Source organism: Cheilinus undulatus, linkage group 14 (genome assembly GCF_018320785.1).
Source record: "Cheilinus undulatus linkage group 14, ASM1832078v1, whole genome shotgun sequence".
Classification (NCBI taxonomy): domain Eukaryota; kingdom Metazoa; phylum Chordata; class Actinopteri; order Labriformes; family Labridae; genus Cheilinus; species Cheilinus undulatus.
The window spans coordinates 19,105,771-19,123,724 of record NC_054878.1 but is presented as its reverse complement, the minus strand read 5'-3'; the positions used below and the strand labels follow the sequence as shown (position 1 = coordinate 19,123,724).

Genomic DNA, 17,954 nt, shown 5'->3' with positions numbered 1-17,954 from the left:
TTCTATTTACTTTATGTGCAATGAACAATACATAAACTTGCAACAAAATCAGTACTGAATTGAGTCAAATTAGTTTCTTCAGTGCATCACAGACTGAACTCTTTATTTTCTCTGTAATCAGTCACAAGAATAAACAGAGAAGTGACAAAGGAACATAGTTTGAAGTGGTTTAAAAACATCTGATGAAGACATGTTGAGCACATAATGTTCTGTAACAGTTTCTCTAAGAACTTCAAATGTCAAGTCCATGTTGTTTTAAACACTGCAATTCAGCTTTTATGCCATTCATGGATAGTATACTAAAACAAGCATCAGTCTTACAGTACAGTGCAAACTATGACCCTTTTATCTGGCACACAGACACATCCAAACACATAGTATACAGTGGAGTATCATGTACTGGACAGCAAACATTTCAGTTTAAACGGAGTAGCAGTATGGGAGTGTCATTCGAGCAGTTGTTCCATTTGTTAACATCTCAAGTCAAGCTGTGATGAAAAATGCAGGTCAAAGAACCACAGCAGATAAACATGGAAGACTAGTGCTGTAGCCGGCTTTAAGGCAGAATCCCTGAACCTGATTCTAATGTAGGTTTTAAAAATTGACACCAGAGAACCCCGCTAAATAAGGACACGATTGACCATGATTAACTCATAGTCCACCCAGGTAGAAGAGAATAGTAATAAAGAAAACAACTCCAAACAAAGCCTGATAGTACTGTTCATTTGATAAGTCCATTTTGTCTAAATGAATTGCTTTTGTGTGAGTTTGTGCAACATTATCAAACATGTTTAGAGTCACAAACTAATAGTCTCCAGCAAAATAGACCTTTACTTTTTTTCCTACAAACCCATTCCTTGGGGTTCTTAAGGCAAATGAGAAGTCACTGATGGTTACATAAAATGTGATGTCAGTTTAGCTTAGCGTCCCATTGTTGGCATGGTCACAGCAGGGCTGGTCAAAGTTGCATCCTCAGCCTTCCACTGAGAAGTCACAGTCTTGATCTGTGTGTAGAACTGGATGCCCTGGTGGAAAAGAAGCATGTTTGTGTCAGCCACTATGTTTATGTCCATAAGGGTTTCCCTTTAATAATAGACTATGGCACTCTGCCATAGTCTAATTTTTATCGTCATAGTCTATTTTGCCCAGCCAATGTTACAATTTTTATAAAGCTGACATCCTGTTGGCCTGCTCAGAATGGAACCCATACGTACACGTGAGCCATGCTGCGCACACAGTGTGTGGAGCGAATGAAAAAAAGCTCTGCACTGTGACTGTAACCTTACAAAGCAGACGGATACACCCATTTCTGAAGAACAGCAGTGAGTTGTTTCCTTTAAAAAACGACAAGTCGTGTACTGACATGTCTACAGTCGCCATGGTTTGCGTTATACAGTTCTCTATGGAGTTTACAACTCAGAAGGGGTGCAGCTTCAAAGGCTCTGCCCTTTCCTAAACGCTGACTATGAGTGGTTTACCAGATGGATGTGTGAAACACATCCATCTAGCTTGCCAGGTTACTGTGACTGAGCTTCAGACATAAATGTCTTGACATCTGATAAAGGGCTAGGGCCTGAAATGTCACATATGTGGTGGTAATCTTCATGAAATAAGCTTCGGAGAATATTCTGGTGTGCAGACTTATTTTTCTGTTTTACCTGTGACTTTTCTTGGTATAGCACCCAATACTTAACCTTATGGGATGAGCGTGCCTTTGAACTTTTTGTTAATACAGCTGCTGTTAACATCTGTTTCTGTGATTTCATTAATTCTTGAGTTACACAGATAAAACTCCAAAATGTAACTGGCTAATCAATAATAATCAGTACACCTCTGATTGAATTACTACCACAGAAAATTGTTTAAAGACAACCAAGTTTCCATGGATAAAACCTCTATTTTGCTCTAAAAATGCACAAGATTGGTGCATTTAACTTAAAAATGTCACAATTTTTCTCTTGGGGGAGCATGCCCCTGGACCCCCTTGAAGGTCTAGGGTCCCCCTGCCACAGTCTCCTAAAATCCTGTGGAAAACACTGTGTTTGTTATATTATAATAATACAAGCTGCTAATGTTTCCTACCTGCTTGCCATAGAAGTTTGTGTCTCCTCTGAATGAGCCTCTAGAGCCAGTAAAGGAAAACATGGGGAGGGGGACGGGGATAGGGACATTCACACCAATCTGCAAATATAAATAAACACATGAATTACATTTCATAAGCAACTACTGCAGGGTTAAAAATACAAGAGATCAGGCTATGATTTGCGTAATTTAGTTAACGAAATCTTCCTAAATTTTTGGGGAACACTACTTAGAAGTCAAGTGAGGCATATCAAAATCAAGCTTTCATCTTCAAACAAATGCATGCTTTTCTGAGTTCCCTTTGAGAGTCTATGCAGGGGAGACATTATCTTAATAAATCCTCAAGAAAAAGGCTGTGAAAACTAATTTTCTCATCTATCAGCAGGATAGAACTTTATAAATCTTAAATTTTACATCGACTCCAGTGGAACAAGACTTGATTATCAAATTGTCACAGATTCTGGGCAGACCTGCTGCAAATTGGCTCCTTTTTTAATGCAGGTTTGCCCAGATCTTTATAGACACTGGCAGGTGACATCTGGCAGGATTAAGATGTACGGACCGGCTGCTTGCTTCACTTTATTTGTACTACAAGGTAAATACTAAGCAAACAGACAATCTCTGCTCTTATTAAAATAAATGTGTAAATAAATATGAAAGAAACGAAATAAGAAAGATTACAGTTTCTTCACATCTGTCTTAAATCACACTGTGTTTCTTGCTGCATTAATTCATCTCTTTAAAGAAGCGTCATAACATCCCTTTAATACATGAAAGATTGTGCTGTTGTTTAAAAAGACTTAAATACCAAAAAAATAAGCAGAAGTAGCTTTGGTTTAAAGGAGGAGCTTTTAAATGTAGACGAGAAAAATCAGCACAGGGTGTTTCACTTTCATGAATTCTTTATAGCACTTTTCCTTTGAGCCTTCATGTCGCTCCAATAAATATTCCCACTTCACATGAACAATGTCTGTTTCCTCTTTTTGAAACAGAACGCCTCCCACACAAACCTGTTTACTCATCAAAGTCTCTCACAGGTGATTCACTGAGGACTAAAATAACACCAAAAGGTGACTGTCACTTTGGATCTTGACAAACAATTTGAAAATCATACAACACAAGCAGCTCTCATGAAGATACCCCCAGTGTTCTGTTATTCTGCTCGTGCTCTCACCTGGCCCACGTCCACCTCATGTGTGTATTTGCGTGCTGTGGCTCCGTTGGTGGTAAAGATGGCAGTGCCGTTGCCGTATGGGTTGTTGTTGATTAGAGAAATGGCTTCATCCAGACTGTCGGCCTCAAGGACGACAAGCACTGGACCGAAGATCTCCTCTCTGTAACACTTCATGCTAGGCTGGAAAGAACAGAGGAAGGTTTCCTTTAGAGTTCCCTTTGGCAATATAACATCACCTTTTACTGAAACTACATGAAATTCAGTTGTAACAGAAAAATGTCACAGAGACAGCTTCACATTATTAGGTAAGGGTTTCCTTTTTTTGTTTTTTATTATGACAGCTATGTGGTCTGGATAGGAGGGTTAGTCCAAACTGCTTGAAGCAAAAAAAAAAAAAAAAAAAAAAAAAGTCCTATAATTAGAGCTTCCTCAGGTTTCTTAACCTGGAACATGACTTTATCTCCTCAGGGTAAAAATGAGCTGCAGAGATGGCCAAACCTGTGCTCATTACAACAATATTAGGACACCTGCTGAGACGGAAATTCTAAAACATGCTACTTAGTCCACTAAAACAGGGAAAGCAGTATTACAGTATGCCCATAATAGAGAAGTTTGAAAGCACCACACACACTACAATATCATAAATATCCCAGAATACATTAAGACAACATATTAACTCAAACCAGGCAATGTTCTGTAATGTTCTGTAATAATGCTTTTTTAAAAGTTGTTTGATAACAGATCTATTAATATGCATTTTATTGTACTTATTGTTGGGTCATAACGAGGGATGTGCATGGTTAGTTGTCCATCCTGTTGCAGGATTTGACTGCATCTTGTATGAGCAACGCAGGAAATATAACCACTCAACTGAAACAATAAGTAACAATCTTCAGCAGTCATTTGGATATTTACAGCTTGTGGTGCTGGCACTGCTAACTTTAGGCACACTCCCAAACCCATTTGACATCACTTACCCTCAGAGAAATACCCAACAGAAAGTAACAAACATTTCAGCTGCATTTAAAATGGACATCTAGTTTTTACAGAGCCCCTTAACGGACAGAGGAGAAAAAAAAAGATTAAGGGAGAAAATTTTTTTAAGGGACATGGAAAAAAGAAAAAAAAAAGGGAGATTTTTTTTTTTTTTTTAACAGTTTGTGGGGTCTCACCAAAGTATTGCGAGCTCTTGCAAAAGTAGATTTAAATGACATAGCAGTAACTACTTCCGGGTCAAACCAACCAAAACAACAGAAGGTGAGCATCTGTGGGGGAGATTAATTGAATTTTACTTTAAAATTGGCCTAAAATTTAAAGAAATTCAATCAATGCTTAGTTGCAGGCATGCTTTTCTTCTCAGAGAAGGCATTTGAAGGCATTTTGGGTGAAAGGGGACTCTTTTGTCGTAAAACTTACACGGATCCAGCATACCTGGTCGAATTCATCAGTAACCAGTTGCAATCCTCTAGACAGCTGCACAGTACAGATGGGTGTGTGCAAAATGCAGAGAGCTAATATTACGTGTAAGTAAAGAAAACGTACAAATGGGTTTGAAAGAGATGGATCCAGGACGGCATTCAGTAAGACAAGCGAGCCGTTTAAGTAGACGGAACTACTTTGCAAAAGGAGCTCACTTCATCTGGCACTTGGATTCATATGATAAACTGAAGCCATATGGAATATATATCAATGGGGGCATTGTTGGCTTTTTAAGGAAGATCAAATGGCTTAATACCTAACACAACATTTGGCACACACTCATCTGTACCCGTGCAGCTGTCCGGAGGATTACAACTGGTTGCTGATGAATTCGACCAGGTCCACCAGATCCGAGTGTTACGACAACAGTCCCCTTTCACCCAAAATGCCTTCATGTGCCTTTCTTTGAGACTAAAAGCATGCCTGAGACTAAGCATGGATTGAATTTCTTCAAAATTTTAGGCCAATTTCGAACTTTGGTAAAGTTTTAAAGATATTCACAGATTCTGCTTTTCCCCATAATAACTCAGCAGAGGATCATCATATTTACAAAAAAAAACCCTCAATCACCGTAAATATTATGGAATGATTTCAATCTACTTTGCGAGATCTCGCAAACTGTTAAAAAAAAAAAATTCTCCCATTTTTTTTTTCATGTTCCTTAAAATTGTTTTTTCTCCCTTAATTTTTTCTTCTCCTATGTCCCTTTTAAAGGGCTCCGTAATTTTTTCACTGAATAAAGTGATAAATGTTTCTAGATGCAACAAAGGAAGCAACATGCAGAAAAAGGTTGGAACGGGATAGCCAGGATAAATATACTTGATTTCTTTTTTTTTTGCACAATAAATTTCCTTCCTTTATACTCACTGACATATCTTACCTTAAATTTCTGTTTAATGAACAGAGGATTTAGTTTCTAAGTACATCCATAGTCACAAAATTATTAACATTATATAATTATATATAATTCAGCAGGTAAACTTATAGGAGGTGAATCATTAAGCCCATACAGTGTAGTGCATCTGTTTAATCATGTGAAGTCCAGCAATTGAGAACACATCAGTTGATATGCTTTACATACTATGAAATTTGGAGAAATCACCTCAGTCTTGTAACTCTCTTTTTACTGGACTACCACAAAAATAAAACTATCGCTAATTCAGAATGCTGCAGAAAGAGTTTTAACCAGAAAAAGGAGAGTTTTGACTGAGGAATAAAAGCCCCTCTAAAACTTGTTGCTTCATCTAAAAGACAAGTCGTAATCTTGTTAAAATGCTGCAGCTTTTAGTGTTTTATCATAAACTGATTCTTTTGCGCAGCAAAGCTTTGTCATTCAAAACACACAAAATTTTGTGTGCAGACTTGCAGATCATGTATTTTTATTATTTAGCTATAAAAAGGGCATCCATGTTGTACTTTTGGAGTCAGTTCTCACCTGAACACTGCTCAGGATGGTCGGTCCTACAAAGTTGCCATTTTCATATCCTTTGACTTTAACATTTCTCCCGTCCAGCAGCAGTTTGGCACCTTCATCCACCCCACTCTGGATTAAAGACTCTACCCTTGCCTTAGCTTCAGGGGAGATCAAAGGACCCACGTCTGCTCCAGGCTGATCACCTTAGGGACATAAATTTGAAAAATTTCTCTGCATGAAAGTCCAAATCATGCAAACAATGCACAAGAACTGAAACAGTTTAAAACATTTACCAAATGCATGTATTCTATGTGGACACAGTCATCAGTGACGCTACCTGAGTTTACACGTAGTGATTTGGAGCGCTCCACCAGCTCTGGGAGCCACTCACGAGACTCTCCTACAAAAATAGCCGTGGAGAGAGCCATGCAGCGCTGGCCAGCTGCTCCAAATGCAGCACCAACCAGCTGGTTGATGGTGTTCTCTTTATTGGCATCAGGCATCACCACACCATGGTTCTTGGCACCCTAATATAGAATATATAGGACAGCGCTCAGTAGGGTTTCTCTCCTGTTACATAGCAAGACTTCAAACAGAGGCAGAATGATGATGTTCACATATGGTTTACACATCAGCCACTGACCACTGAGCACTCTGCTGTTGTCTTGGAAACAGTTGTAGATCTCTTACATATGTTTTTGTTCATATGTTGACATAACATTACATGTGAATTAGTATGAAGAAAAGGCAAATCACCCTGGTGAGACTTTAAGTCTAACAGCTGTATATGTGGATGTGAAAATGTATCAAATAAGCACTGGTGTTCCCATGTACCATGTTGGACTGAACTCTCTTGCCGTTCTTGGATCCCCGTTCATAGATGTACTCTCCTGCTGAGTTGGAGCCCACAAAGCTAATAGCTTTGATGGCCGGATGGTCGCAGATGAAGTTCACCGCTACAAAAGAATACAAACAGATACTTTAAACCCTCTCTTCACCATCTGTGCTGCACCCTAAGGCACAAGAGAGAACAAAGGTTCAAATCCAGTGAGTTAAACCCTCGTGCCTGGAATGCTTGTGAATTACTTACAGATATAGGCTGTTCATATTATGGAAATCTCCCATCTACTTATTGCTGGGGGGTATCTGATGAATGTGTGAATCATCATTGGACCTTTACCCACTGCTTATTATATGCACAGATTGTGTTTTTCTGAATGTACAGAGTCACACACTCACCTGCGTGCTGGCCGTGGATGATGTTGAGTGTACCATCTGGTGCCCCGGCATCCTGGAGCATTTTGGCAAGGAGCATGGTGCATCCAGGGACCCGTTCAGAGGGCTTCATCAGGTAGGTGTTGCCACATACCATGCCGATCGGGAACATCCACAGGGGGATCATGGCAGGGAAGTTGAAAGGGGCGATGCCGGCGCACACGCCGATGGGCAGGCGGTAGGTGTATGTGTCCATGTCCTTGGTGATGGAGGGTAAGGTCTCACCCAGCATGAGGGAGGTAATGCTGCAGGCGTGTTCGACCACCTCTGGGGGGGAGTGAAGAGGAGGTGAAAGGATTCAATTAAGCAATACTAAACAGAGGTATCGGGCATGTCTGAAAAGTACTCATTTGCAACGAGACATCTACAAAGGCCAAGAAAGTGATTACAACTTTTAAAATTTATTCCAAACTTTTACTTCACATTCATCTGAAAATATTCAAATTGAATCCTTGTTTGGAACACAAATAAGCTGCCAGGAAGGCAACAAAAAGAAATGGCTTACACCAGTCAACCCTTCTACTGAGGACCAGAATGATTTATGAAATTTTTATGACTGAAAGATAACCCTCTTAAAAAAATGGGAAATATTAGAGGAGTGGAGGACACTTCTCCAAGACAACCTCATTTTGCGAAAGTTGGGTAATGTTCATTATAAACAACTGTTTCTATTTCCATGCATGTCTCATATTGTTGTCTTAATAAGGAAAAAAACACCCATCTTGCATTTCGTCTAATTTAAAATGATACAGTGAATGCTAAAAAGATGGATCATTTTGGAAACTGTCTTACCCATAATGACAGTTTACACATCTGTTACTGTGGGATTCCAAAAAAAGTAAAATTGCACCAGTAAAAAAATAATTACTGCGAAGATAGACATCATAAATACACAATCAACATATGAATTCATCTCAAATGGTAACAGAAAAATTACATAACAACCTGTGCCAGTGTTATTTCTTCCCCTATGAGTGAACTGTAAAAAAGCCTTAAAATCTTCATGCCCCATTGGTCCCAGTGCTGTGGGAAATCTCTAATGTTGGCAGCACACCTGCAGATGTAGCCTGATTTTCAGCTGATAAGTTAGTGAGCGAGCCTGCCAGAATAACTCGGGCATCCCCAAACTGGGAGCTGTACCAAGAACAAAATAAACTTTGGCAGCTCTGTCACTGAATAACAAAAATATATCTTGGTTTACTTTAAGTGTGCATGGCTCTTTTAATTTCCCAACATGGCTCTTGTTAATGCAAGTTTGCCAACCTGAACAAGTGCAGCTCCAAAAGGAGGGAGAGGGGGGCTGCAGAATTATCTTTATATAGTATGCAACTAAAAGCTGAGCTTGCAGTGTTTCAGACAGAAAACAAACCAGGAGGTTTCACTTTAATATCAGTATGTAACAATGTTCACTGCAGAGATACCATTTCCGTATCATTGTTTTGCTATAATTAGACACCCTGAAAGTCTCTGTATGCCAATATGGCCAAAAAAGAAACCTCCCCACATTATTAATTTAAAAGTGAGAAGAGTGTTGGGTTTCACGCAAATAATTGACATCCTGCAGCCACTTAGTTCACTCACAGAGGCATAAAGGGTTGCCAAAGACACAGACTTTTCATCAGGAGATACGGATACTATAGACAACAGTTTGAACAGAGGAATTTGATCCCTGCTGTATATTCACCTGCACTCTAATCTAATCAGGACATCTAAACCCAATAGCACAGCGGGAGATCTCAGTGCTACTTACGAAGTCCTCTGAATACGTCTCCCTCTGCATCTGCAAGGGTTTTGCCCTGCTCCAAGGTGATCATTTTGGCCAGTTCTTTCTGAAAGCATGGTTGAGAAATAGCTCATGAGACATTCAATACATAAGCAAATAAACAAGATGGGCACTAAAAAAGCAATTTTTAATTAATTAACCTGAGAAAATTAACTATTTTCATATCAGACACTCTGTGACAGTCATTTTTTCCAAGCAGAAATGCAAAATTTTTGTTAAAGCTCATTAAATGATATATACTTATTCTGACAAGAAATCTTAAAAATAATAAAACAGTCTAAAGATGTTAGGTTGGAACATTTCAAACAATTATATTTTCAGCAAAGACACATCTGCAAGATTTAATCATCAAACTAATCCGTCCTTGAATGCATTTTTTTTTCTACCTAACTGAATGTTTTGATATGTTAATGTGGATATCTAAATGTCATACTCTAACAAGAGCTGCATTTTTACACTTTGTTGTACATTGTACAATGACATCAAAGGTTCCCCATCTCCCAAAAATAATACAAAACAAAATAACTATTTATTCTAGCTCTAAACCAGCATATAAACTAGTTCAATTCTGTTAGAAGCAAACAAGTGAAAACTCTCCCTACAATGTTGTCCTTGATAAGCTGCTGATAGCGCAGGAAGATCTGCTGCCTGCTGAGGATGGAGGTCTCAGACCAGGACTGGAAGGCTCTGGAGCAGGAGTCCACGGCTGCCAGCATCTCCTCCTGTGTAGCTTTGGGGACCCGTCCCACCACCTCATTAGTGGCCTGAGGAGTAGCAGACAGTCGGTTCAAACAGGTTGACTTGGAGCAGGGGAAATCATTACTTCATATATCATTAATGCATTAATATTTATAACCAAATGTTTTATTTTCTTTACAGATTGTATTTCTTGTGTGGTGGCTGTTTCTGCACACTATTATCACCAATCATTGCTTTGCTAGAAGCATACACTTGTCTGGCTAAACTACAGCAGGGCTGGACTTTAAAGATTTAAAACACGTGGCTGAGCAGACTGGGCTCTGATTTATCTCGCTTTGTAAATTAAGCTATAAGAGTTATCTTCCCTACATGGATCATTAAAAGTTACTGCTACAAACCTGAACTGGTTATTTGCAGCCAGATAATATCAGAACTCTTATTACTACAGCCTCTTCACGGGGTTGAATATAGTTCATCTGCGAGTACTTACAGGGTTGTGGATGTCAAGCCATTCAGAGGTGTTGGACTCAACAAACTTGCCGTCAATGAACAGCTTGGTGGTGGGCTAGAAGATCACAGGAGCATATGATTTAATTCATGCCATCTGATTACATCATTACTGAGTTCACTTAGGTCATCCATCCACTGCCACACAACATACACTGTTATCTTATGATGCACTGATGGTTCAGACAGTCTCCCTCTTGTATTAGTTGGCATCTAATCCCACTTTACAATTTTTAAGCACCTTGTTTGTATAGTTGATTGGTACACTGAAATAATGGCAAAATCTAGAATACATGCTTAGTATAAAAACTGTAAATACATTTGAAGCTCATGGGCAATTTTGAAAAAAGCAATAAAGGAAAAAATCATTTCAAAAAGGGCATTAAACCTAGCATGGCACAGTTTAACAGAAGGATTTCTTTGCTTGAATTAAAAGATGGTCTCTCAAAGTCAAAGTTTTGCATTTTGCAGCATAAATCAGGTGGTCTTGATGGTAGGTCTTTAATTTCAAAGGCCTTTAAGGATGTTACTCAGAGAAGCACTTATTGAAAATCCAGAGACACCAGAAGAGGAAATAGGAGCAGATATGACGCAAGGATGTTTTGCTCCTGAGAAGAACTTTCAGTCAGTATTGATTTTTCTGCTCCTGTGAAAAAAAGGAGTACTTTTTATCTCTTCGCTGAATTTTTTCTATAAATTGGGGTTTATATGGAAAATCTCAACCTTCTAGTTTTCAGCAGTCAAATGGATCTGTCACTAATAGATATTTGCTGTAAGAAAAAGTCAGTGTCTGTAGCGTGCTTTGGGTCACTTTGTCTTACACCAGCCTCACAAGCATTTTCATGCATTGAAAATGACAGAATTGATAAACAATGGCCCCATTTGCCTTTGTAAGCCAAGCTGAGGTATCGGTATTAACTACCAGCTTTATGGCCAGCTCAATACTCCTCACAGAAGTTCAGAATAAAGCTACTTTGCAACTAGTGGAAATTTTTAGAACATTTTACTTCCTTTTTTTTTGCAAGTTAAATTTTGAGATAGAGCACTGAGCTGGTAAATAAATAACATTATCATTGACATAAATGGTGAAATTCTATCTATTTTGATTTGACTCTTCCATCACACCATAAGCTATGTTAAACTAAAATTCCTAGGGGAGAATGCAAACACTCTTTTCTGAATCGATACTTCAACATCATCTGTGCCTTTAGACTAATCACATTTTCTTTGATTCAATATCACTTTTTCCTCAGCCTTTGTAATCATTGTAAAACCTTTAAAAGTGTTCTGCGTTATCAAATATTGAAGCTGAATAAATTTGTACAAACAAACTAAATCAGGAGGCATATTTGAACAATAAATGAGCAAGCCTGGTATATTCAGACGATATTATATTAGTGGAGTTGCAACAAGCCACTGACAAATAGAGGTAATAAGAAATCTAAAGATATGCTTGATTTAATTATTTAATGTCTAACTTCACCAAACCGTTTTCCTATCAGAAAAAAATAATTCTCATTTCTTCAAAAAGATCATTTTTCACTTTCACAAGAAGAAGTTTATGCTTAACGACTATACCATCTAATGTATCCCAAAATATTGATTATTGAGGATGCAAGAATCGATAATGGATTTTAACCATGTTCAATATGCAGATATTTACAAACTCATTTTGGCTGATCCTGATATATTTATACACACACAATATCATTTTAAGAACACAGTGTCTCCATGAATAGAGAGGCTGTGTAAAGTCGAGCCTAGAGAGGAGTAGGGAAGTAGATTAGTATAGGGCCCATGTTCGGCACCCTTTCTTATGTAGTGTCCTAGGCAACGACTTTTACCTGATGGTGCAGTTGTATATCAAAAGCCATATATACTGCCAATATTTACAGCTGATATATCAGACGTAAATATGAACAGAAATTTTCATATCGATATCAACAGTTTGCATGCTCTCCCTGTGCAAGCGTGGGTTCTCTCCTAGACTCTAAATGGGCTGTAGCTGTGAATGAGGGTGCCTGGTTGTTTGTCTCAGTATGTCAGCCCACTGATTGAGTGGCAACCAGTCCAGGGTCCATTGACAGCTGGGATAGGCTCCAGCCCCCTGAAACCCCAAACTGGATAGCAGTGTGAATAATGGATGGATGGCTTTCTGACTGATATTTAGGCTATAAAAATCTGCCTACATAAGCTGTAAATATTGGCTGTACAAACAAATAAGTTAGTGGAGTTCGAGGCTGGACCAACAGACCTACATCAGCTAAAATATTTTTCTTCTTTCATCAATCCTTAGATTTCAAGGTGTGTTTTAAAGACTGATTTTTTAAAAAATGTGTTCATCCCTTAACTTTAAATTGGGTGTTTAAAGGACTGAAGTTTTAGGTCTGAACTACATTTAAATATCACTAATGATATCGGTCTCTGCTAAAATCATTTAGTAAAAATCGGCGTATCAGATAAAGTGCATCCCAAATGTGCGTTATGTTATTTCTGCAGTTAACGTTGAGAACATGTAAACAGCAAACAAGTTGTTTTAATTGTGCAAGGCTATGAGTCAAATAATGGACATATTTCAAACGCAGGGGTGTTTAAGACTTCTTGCACTGATGGACTGCCTTTTAGTACAACACATACCATTTAGTTTCTCAAATCACTCTTCATTGCTGAGGTATGAAATGGGATGAGTGAAGGCTCTTACCACTGAGGAGGAGGAGTAACAGCGACCCAGCTGGAGGGGGACCTGTGAGGAACAATCAGCACACCATTTAGTCATAGACGGTTATCAAACTCATTGTCCAATGACTTCTTTACGGTAACAAGATCCAAGTCTATGCACTTCATAAAATGTCACTCCAATATACAAATGCAAATAACGCATCAAAATTAAATTACACATTGATGTATATATCAAAGAAGAATGAGAGGTTTGTGTGCAACGTGCGTGGCAGTCAACGACTTCGTTAGCTTGCAGCTCGGGCTGTTAGCTATATATTGAGTTCCATAAGCGTCCAAATAAACTCAGCTGTTTTGGAAAGGAAGGGAATAACTTTTCTTTACCTTCTTGGTCAACAGTGACCGAAGGAGAACTGCTGCCATTGTGAAGGGTCAGGTGTCTTTTTTCCTGCTCCGAAGCCCTTCAACCGACCCACAAACACCGGAGTGCTAAGAGAACTTTAGCTAGCAAACACGTAGCAGCGCACGAGACGGTGAGATACGATGCGGCGCTATACGACACATAAAACAGGCGGGTTGGGATTTTCAGCTGCCGTCACCAGTCCATACCATGTGTCGATCTGATAAAGCCACGCAATACGTCATTCGCTGTTTCCATCCATTTAAGGCGGGACAGAGTCGATTTAAAAGCCAATCACTGTGCTCGATTAGCCAACCGCCCTAAATTACAAGGAGCTGATTGGCTCTTTCGACTAACACAAACTGGAGCCGTTTTTGTAACTTGATTGTGCCTTTAAAGAAGCTCTTTAGGTAAAATTTCATGACATCGCTGCCTCTCAGACGAGCAAAGTCTATCACATAATGTGGAAATGTACAAAGGAACATATTTTATATGACTGAACAGAAATCTCTCAATGAGTGAAGAGAACTATTTTAAACACCTAGTGACAGGTATCAGTTTCCATGGTAACGTGCTTATAGGCAACATGGAGTTCCTGCAGTGGAGTTGTCAAGATGTTGCAAGATGGATTGAGTCTTTAGGGTTTCCACAATACAAAGTAGGTTAATATTCACCTCACTAAACAGAGATCATTACAGGATGTATTCCTATCACCTTCACAAATAAAATTTCACTCAAAAAAACGTGACCTCATAATTCATCTGTTACAGGCGTGTTTCACCGACAACCTCATCAACGGAAGAAAGCTCATTTATGCAAATTGCACCTACCTGCCAAGACTTGGAATCACAGATTTTAAAGACATGCAGGTATGGGGAAGAGGCAGAAGCAGGAGTTTTTTGATTCTCGCCTTCAAAAGAGATTGACGCCACTATGGGGACTTGTTTACATATCAAAGATGGAGGCTCACACAATGTTCAAAGAAGTTTCAACAGGCTGAGATAATGATGCTATTGTTGAAACCACTGTACTCTGTATAACCTGCTCTCACCATCTGGTGCTCAAACAACTTTTTTTTCTTTCTATAAAGAAGTTTGTCTTCTATTTGAATCCTGGGAAGTGATCATTATTTAGGTGGCCCAATTCACATTGTAAACATAGGGGATAGAGGGGCACAACTGAACTCTTATTAGATTTGGCTCAATAATTTAAAAATACTTGAGTTACACTGATTATATTGTTGTAATAACAACACCCACATCTCTGTTTAACTGCTTTTTTGAAAATTATACTGAAAGTGACTGAAGTGAAATGTTACATTCAACCCCTTAGAAGGCTGGGTTGTAACACTTGCCAGAAAAGCTTGAACACAATTAATTTGATACAGTTCTCATCATATACTAGTGCATCTCAAAAACCTAGAATATCATGAAAAAGTTCAGTATTTTTGTCACTTGTTTCTGAAAGTGAAACCCATATATTATATAGACTCATTACACACAGAGTGAAATATTTAGAGCCTTTATTTCTTGAAATGTTGATGATTATGGCTTACATATAAGAAAACCCAAAATTCAGTGTCTCAAAAAAATGGAATATTACATAAGATCAATTAAAAAAAAAAGGATATTTTCAACAGAAATGTCAGGCTTCTGGAAAGTTTGTTCATTTCTATGCCTTCAGCCTTTTTTAACGGTCTCTTATTTCATTTACAGTCCATAACAAGTTCCTTTTTCTGCTTTTATGTTCCTGTTAAAATTTCTGATTTACCAATAAAAGTAGGTTTGTATCTTAACAGGAAGTCAATAACCCCTAGTGTAAGACAGCAGAAAAAAGACACAAAAATAGTTTAAAATGCAAAATAGTGGATTTTTTAAAAATGTAATTAAGACTTAAATTAATCACAGTTTACTACAGAAGTTCTGAGATTAACAGTGATTGAAATTTTTTAATGTATTGACAGCCTTAATTTAAACATAGATGGATATCAGCATATATAGATATTATATGGATATGTAAGAATATAAACAATATAGAAAAAGTACACAGAAATCAAGATGATATATTTACATTTATCTTAAAATGTATCTGAAACATACATATTCTTATTATATCATATGATTATGTGGTGTTTTTGCATATTACGCTGGAATTATATTATGTACATTATTCAGAATAATTAAATTAGATCAATATTATTTCTTAGATTGATATATAATAAGAGTTAAACATAATATAAAGATAATATGGAAAATTGTTATAATTTTAGTGCTGTTACATTTCTTTTTAATCTCTTTTCCATGTGCAACATGAATGAGTTTAGTCTTAACACACCGTTACAACAAACCCTGCAGTAAGAAGTTTTATTTACCCTATCTAACACTTGCAGAAAAATATGCAACCCAAAAGTGTGAAACGTTTTACCCCGCATCAGCTTGTGCCCTGCTCCCCACATAGTAAGGGTTGATGTCAATCTTTTGGGTGTATTCAAATGATACAGTTGCACTGCAATTAAATGTTTTTAAAGAATCAGGATTTACCCACAGTTACTAAAAACTGCATGAAACTGCACCCCAAATATCTCTCCAGTGAGCTCTAAGTGCACTGAAAATGCCAAAGAAATGCTGTCTAGTCTATGCCAACTCAATAGCACATCTTGTTTGGCACCTAGACACTCTTTCTTTGAAGAGTGTGACATCCAATTAAAGTTGTGCATTGTAACTGAGCATAACTGCCAGCAGACACCTCAGATCAGATGTAACACATATACGCTGTTTACAGTGAAAGCAAGTGTTTTTCTTATCTCTCCCTGAGGTCACAACTAAATTGGCTGAAAGCGCCTGTTTGTATTCAGCTCTGCCTCAGAGTAGCAGCATCAAACCACGTACCTGCAGACAGGCAGACTCAGTTCACAATCGTCTCTGCTCTGTTTAGTTGTGATTTTATATTTGTTTAGTCGCTGAGCCCTTTGATCCATTTGTTTTTAGGGGTGTAACACTGTCATCTTTTCCTCCCATGATGCCACGCTCTTGGTGAGATCTCCTTCAAAGAGGAGACACTCTCACTCTCAGAGTATTAAATGAAGGTTAGATTTCATAAACATGTGTATTATCAAAGGATTCAACCCTGCTGTGTACCCTGCAGGTCATCTCTGCTCATGTGCGTGAGCTGCTGGGGATCACAGAGACCCTGTGGAGTCGCAGCATCGCTGACCTGCAACGAGACCACATGGGCCTATTCCTGGAGAGGAAGAGCCGGTCAGGCGAGCGGGCAGACAGCCTCACCTACAGCCAGCAGTTTCCTGTGTGACACACGTCAGTTAAAGTGTGAACCACATGAGTAAAGGTGGCCAAAAATAACAAGTCAGTGTCATTTCTCATTATAAAATATCAACTCACAGTGAGACACCCACTGTGCAGCCCTCAACCTGCTCCTACTGCAACAATTATTATTAGCACACATGCCCTTGTGATCATTTTCATAGTTTTTATTGCTTATTTTAGTCATTTTCTACTATTATAATTAGAGTTGCTACTATGAGCAGTTCGAGCAGATGGTTGTCTACCATTAAGTCTGGTTACTCTTAAAGTATGTGCCTCTTTGAAGGAAGTTTTTCTTCCACTGCTGCCAAGTATTGCCAAGGGCTCAATCACAAATAAACTTATCCTATAAGTTAAATACTTCTTATATATTTTTTCCTGGTTTTGTGCTGTATAAATAAAAAAAATAGTTATTCACAGTGGTTAAAGAGCAGGTCTTGATATCATTTACAGTTATTTTTTAAAGTTATTTTTTAAAGCATTTTCAAAATTTGGATTACAAATGACAGAGAGGCAGTACACAAACAAAATCACTTTAAAAAGAATGTTAATATTAATAAAGCTCAGTCAAAACAGGAAATACAGTTATTAATGTCTGTGACCTTTTAAATGGTTTTGTGTTTGTGGAAATCTCCTTTTTTTTTTTTTTTTTTTTTTTTTTGCTGGTATGTTAAAGCTCCTGTGAAGAACTTTGAGTTTTGTCTGTTTTGGCACCCCCAGTGGACAAAGTGGGACAATTTAGGGCCTGTATCCATTACAAGCAGCACCCACAACCTCAATTTCAGAACACTTCTCACCAGCATCAACTGTTGCTTGGTTGACTTCTACTTTCCTCTGCAGTATCCGTAATTTGTTTTGGCTCCATGGGCTTCATATTTCATTTTTTCATGGAAATTTCACCAAGAAGACATGAAAACAATGTATGCCTACATAAATAACCACTCTCATAAAAGCAACAAAAATGATTTTTTGAATGTGTGCTGTTGTGGAAAAAAACACTTTTAAAATGTAAATCCTTTGTTAAACCAGAATAACCTTTTTATTGGTAATGTTAACAATGTGGATAAGCACACTGAACTAAGTTAGGAACGTAATGTAAGACTGCATAGCTAGTCTATGATGTGCAAAAACATCAGGAAATGAGA

The 17,954-nt window shown here is 38.1% G+C and overlaps 1 protein-coding gene across 1 annotated transcript; it reads right to left on the bottom strand.

Moving 5' to 3' along the window:
* Window positions 1–69: 69 nt before the first annotated feature.
* On the bottom strand, window positions 70–13,708 carry LOC121521936 (methylmalonate-semialdehyde dehydrogenase [acylating], mitochondrial-like). Its single transcript, XM_041806147.1, has 12 exons — window positions 13,474–13,708; window positions 13,115–13,156; window positions 10,397–10,471; window positions 9,810–9,971; window positions 9,175–9,253; window positions 7,389–7,691; window positions 6,984–7,105; window positions 6,487–6,676; window positions 6,171–6,352; window positions 3,257–3,436; window positions 2,083–2,181; window positions 70–1,025 (listed from the first exon to the last, which is right to left on the bottom strand). The coding sequence occupies exons 1-12, from the start codon at window positions 13,510–13,512 to the stop codon at window positions 921–923; spliced, it is 1,578 nt and encodes a 525-aa protein (XP_041662081.1). The 5' UTR covers window positions 13,513–13,708; the 3' UTR covers window positions 70–920.
* Between the last annotated feature and the right edge of the window lie 4,246 nt (window positions 13,709–17,954).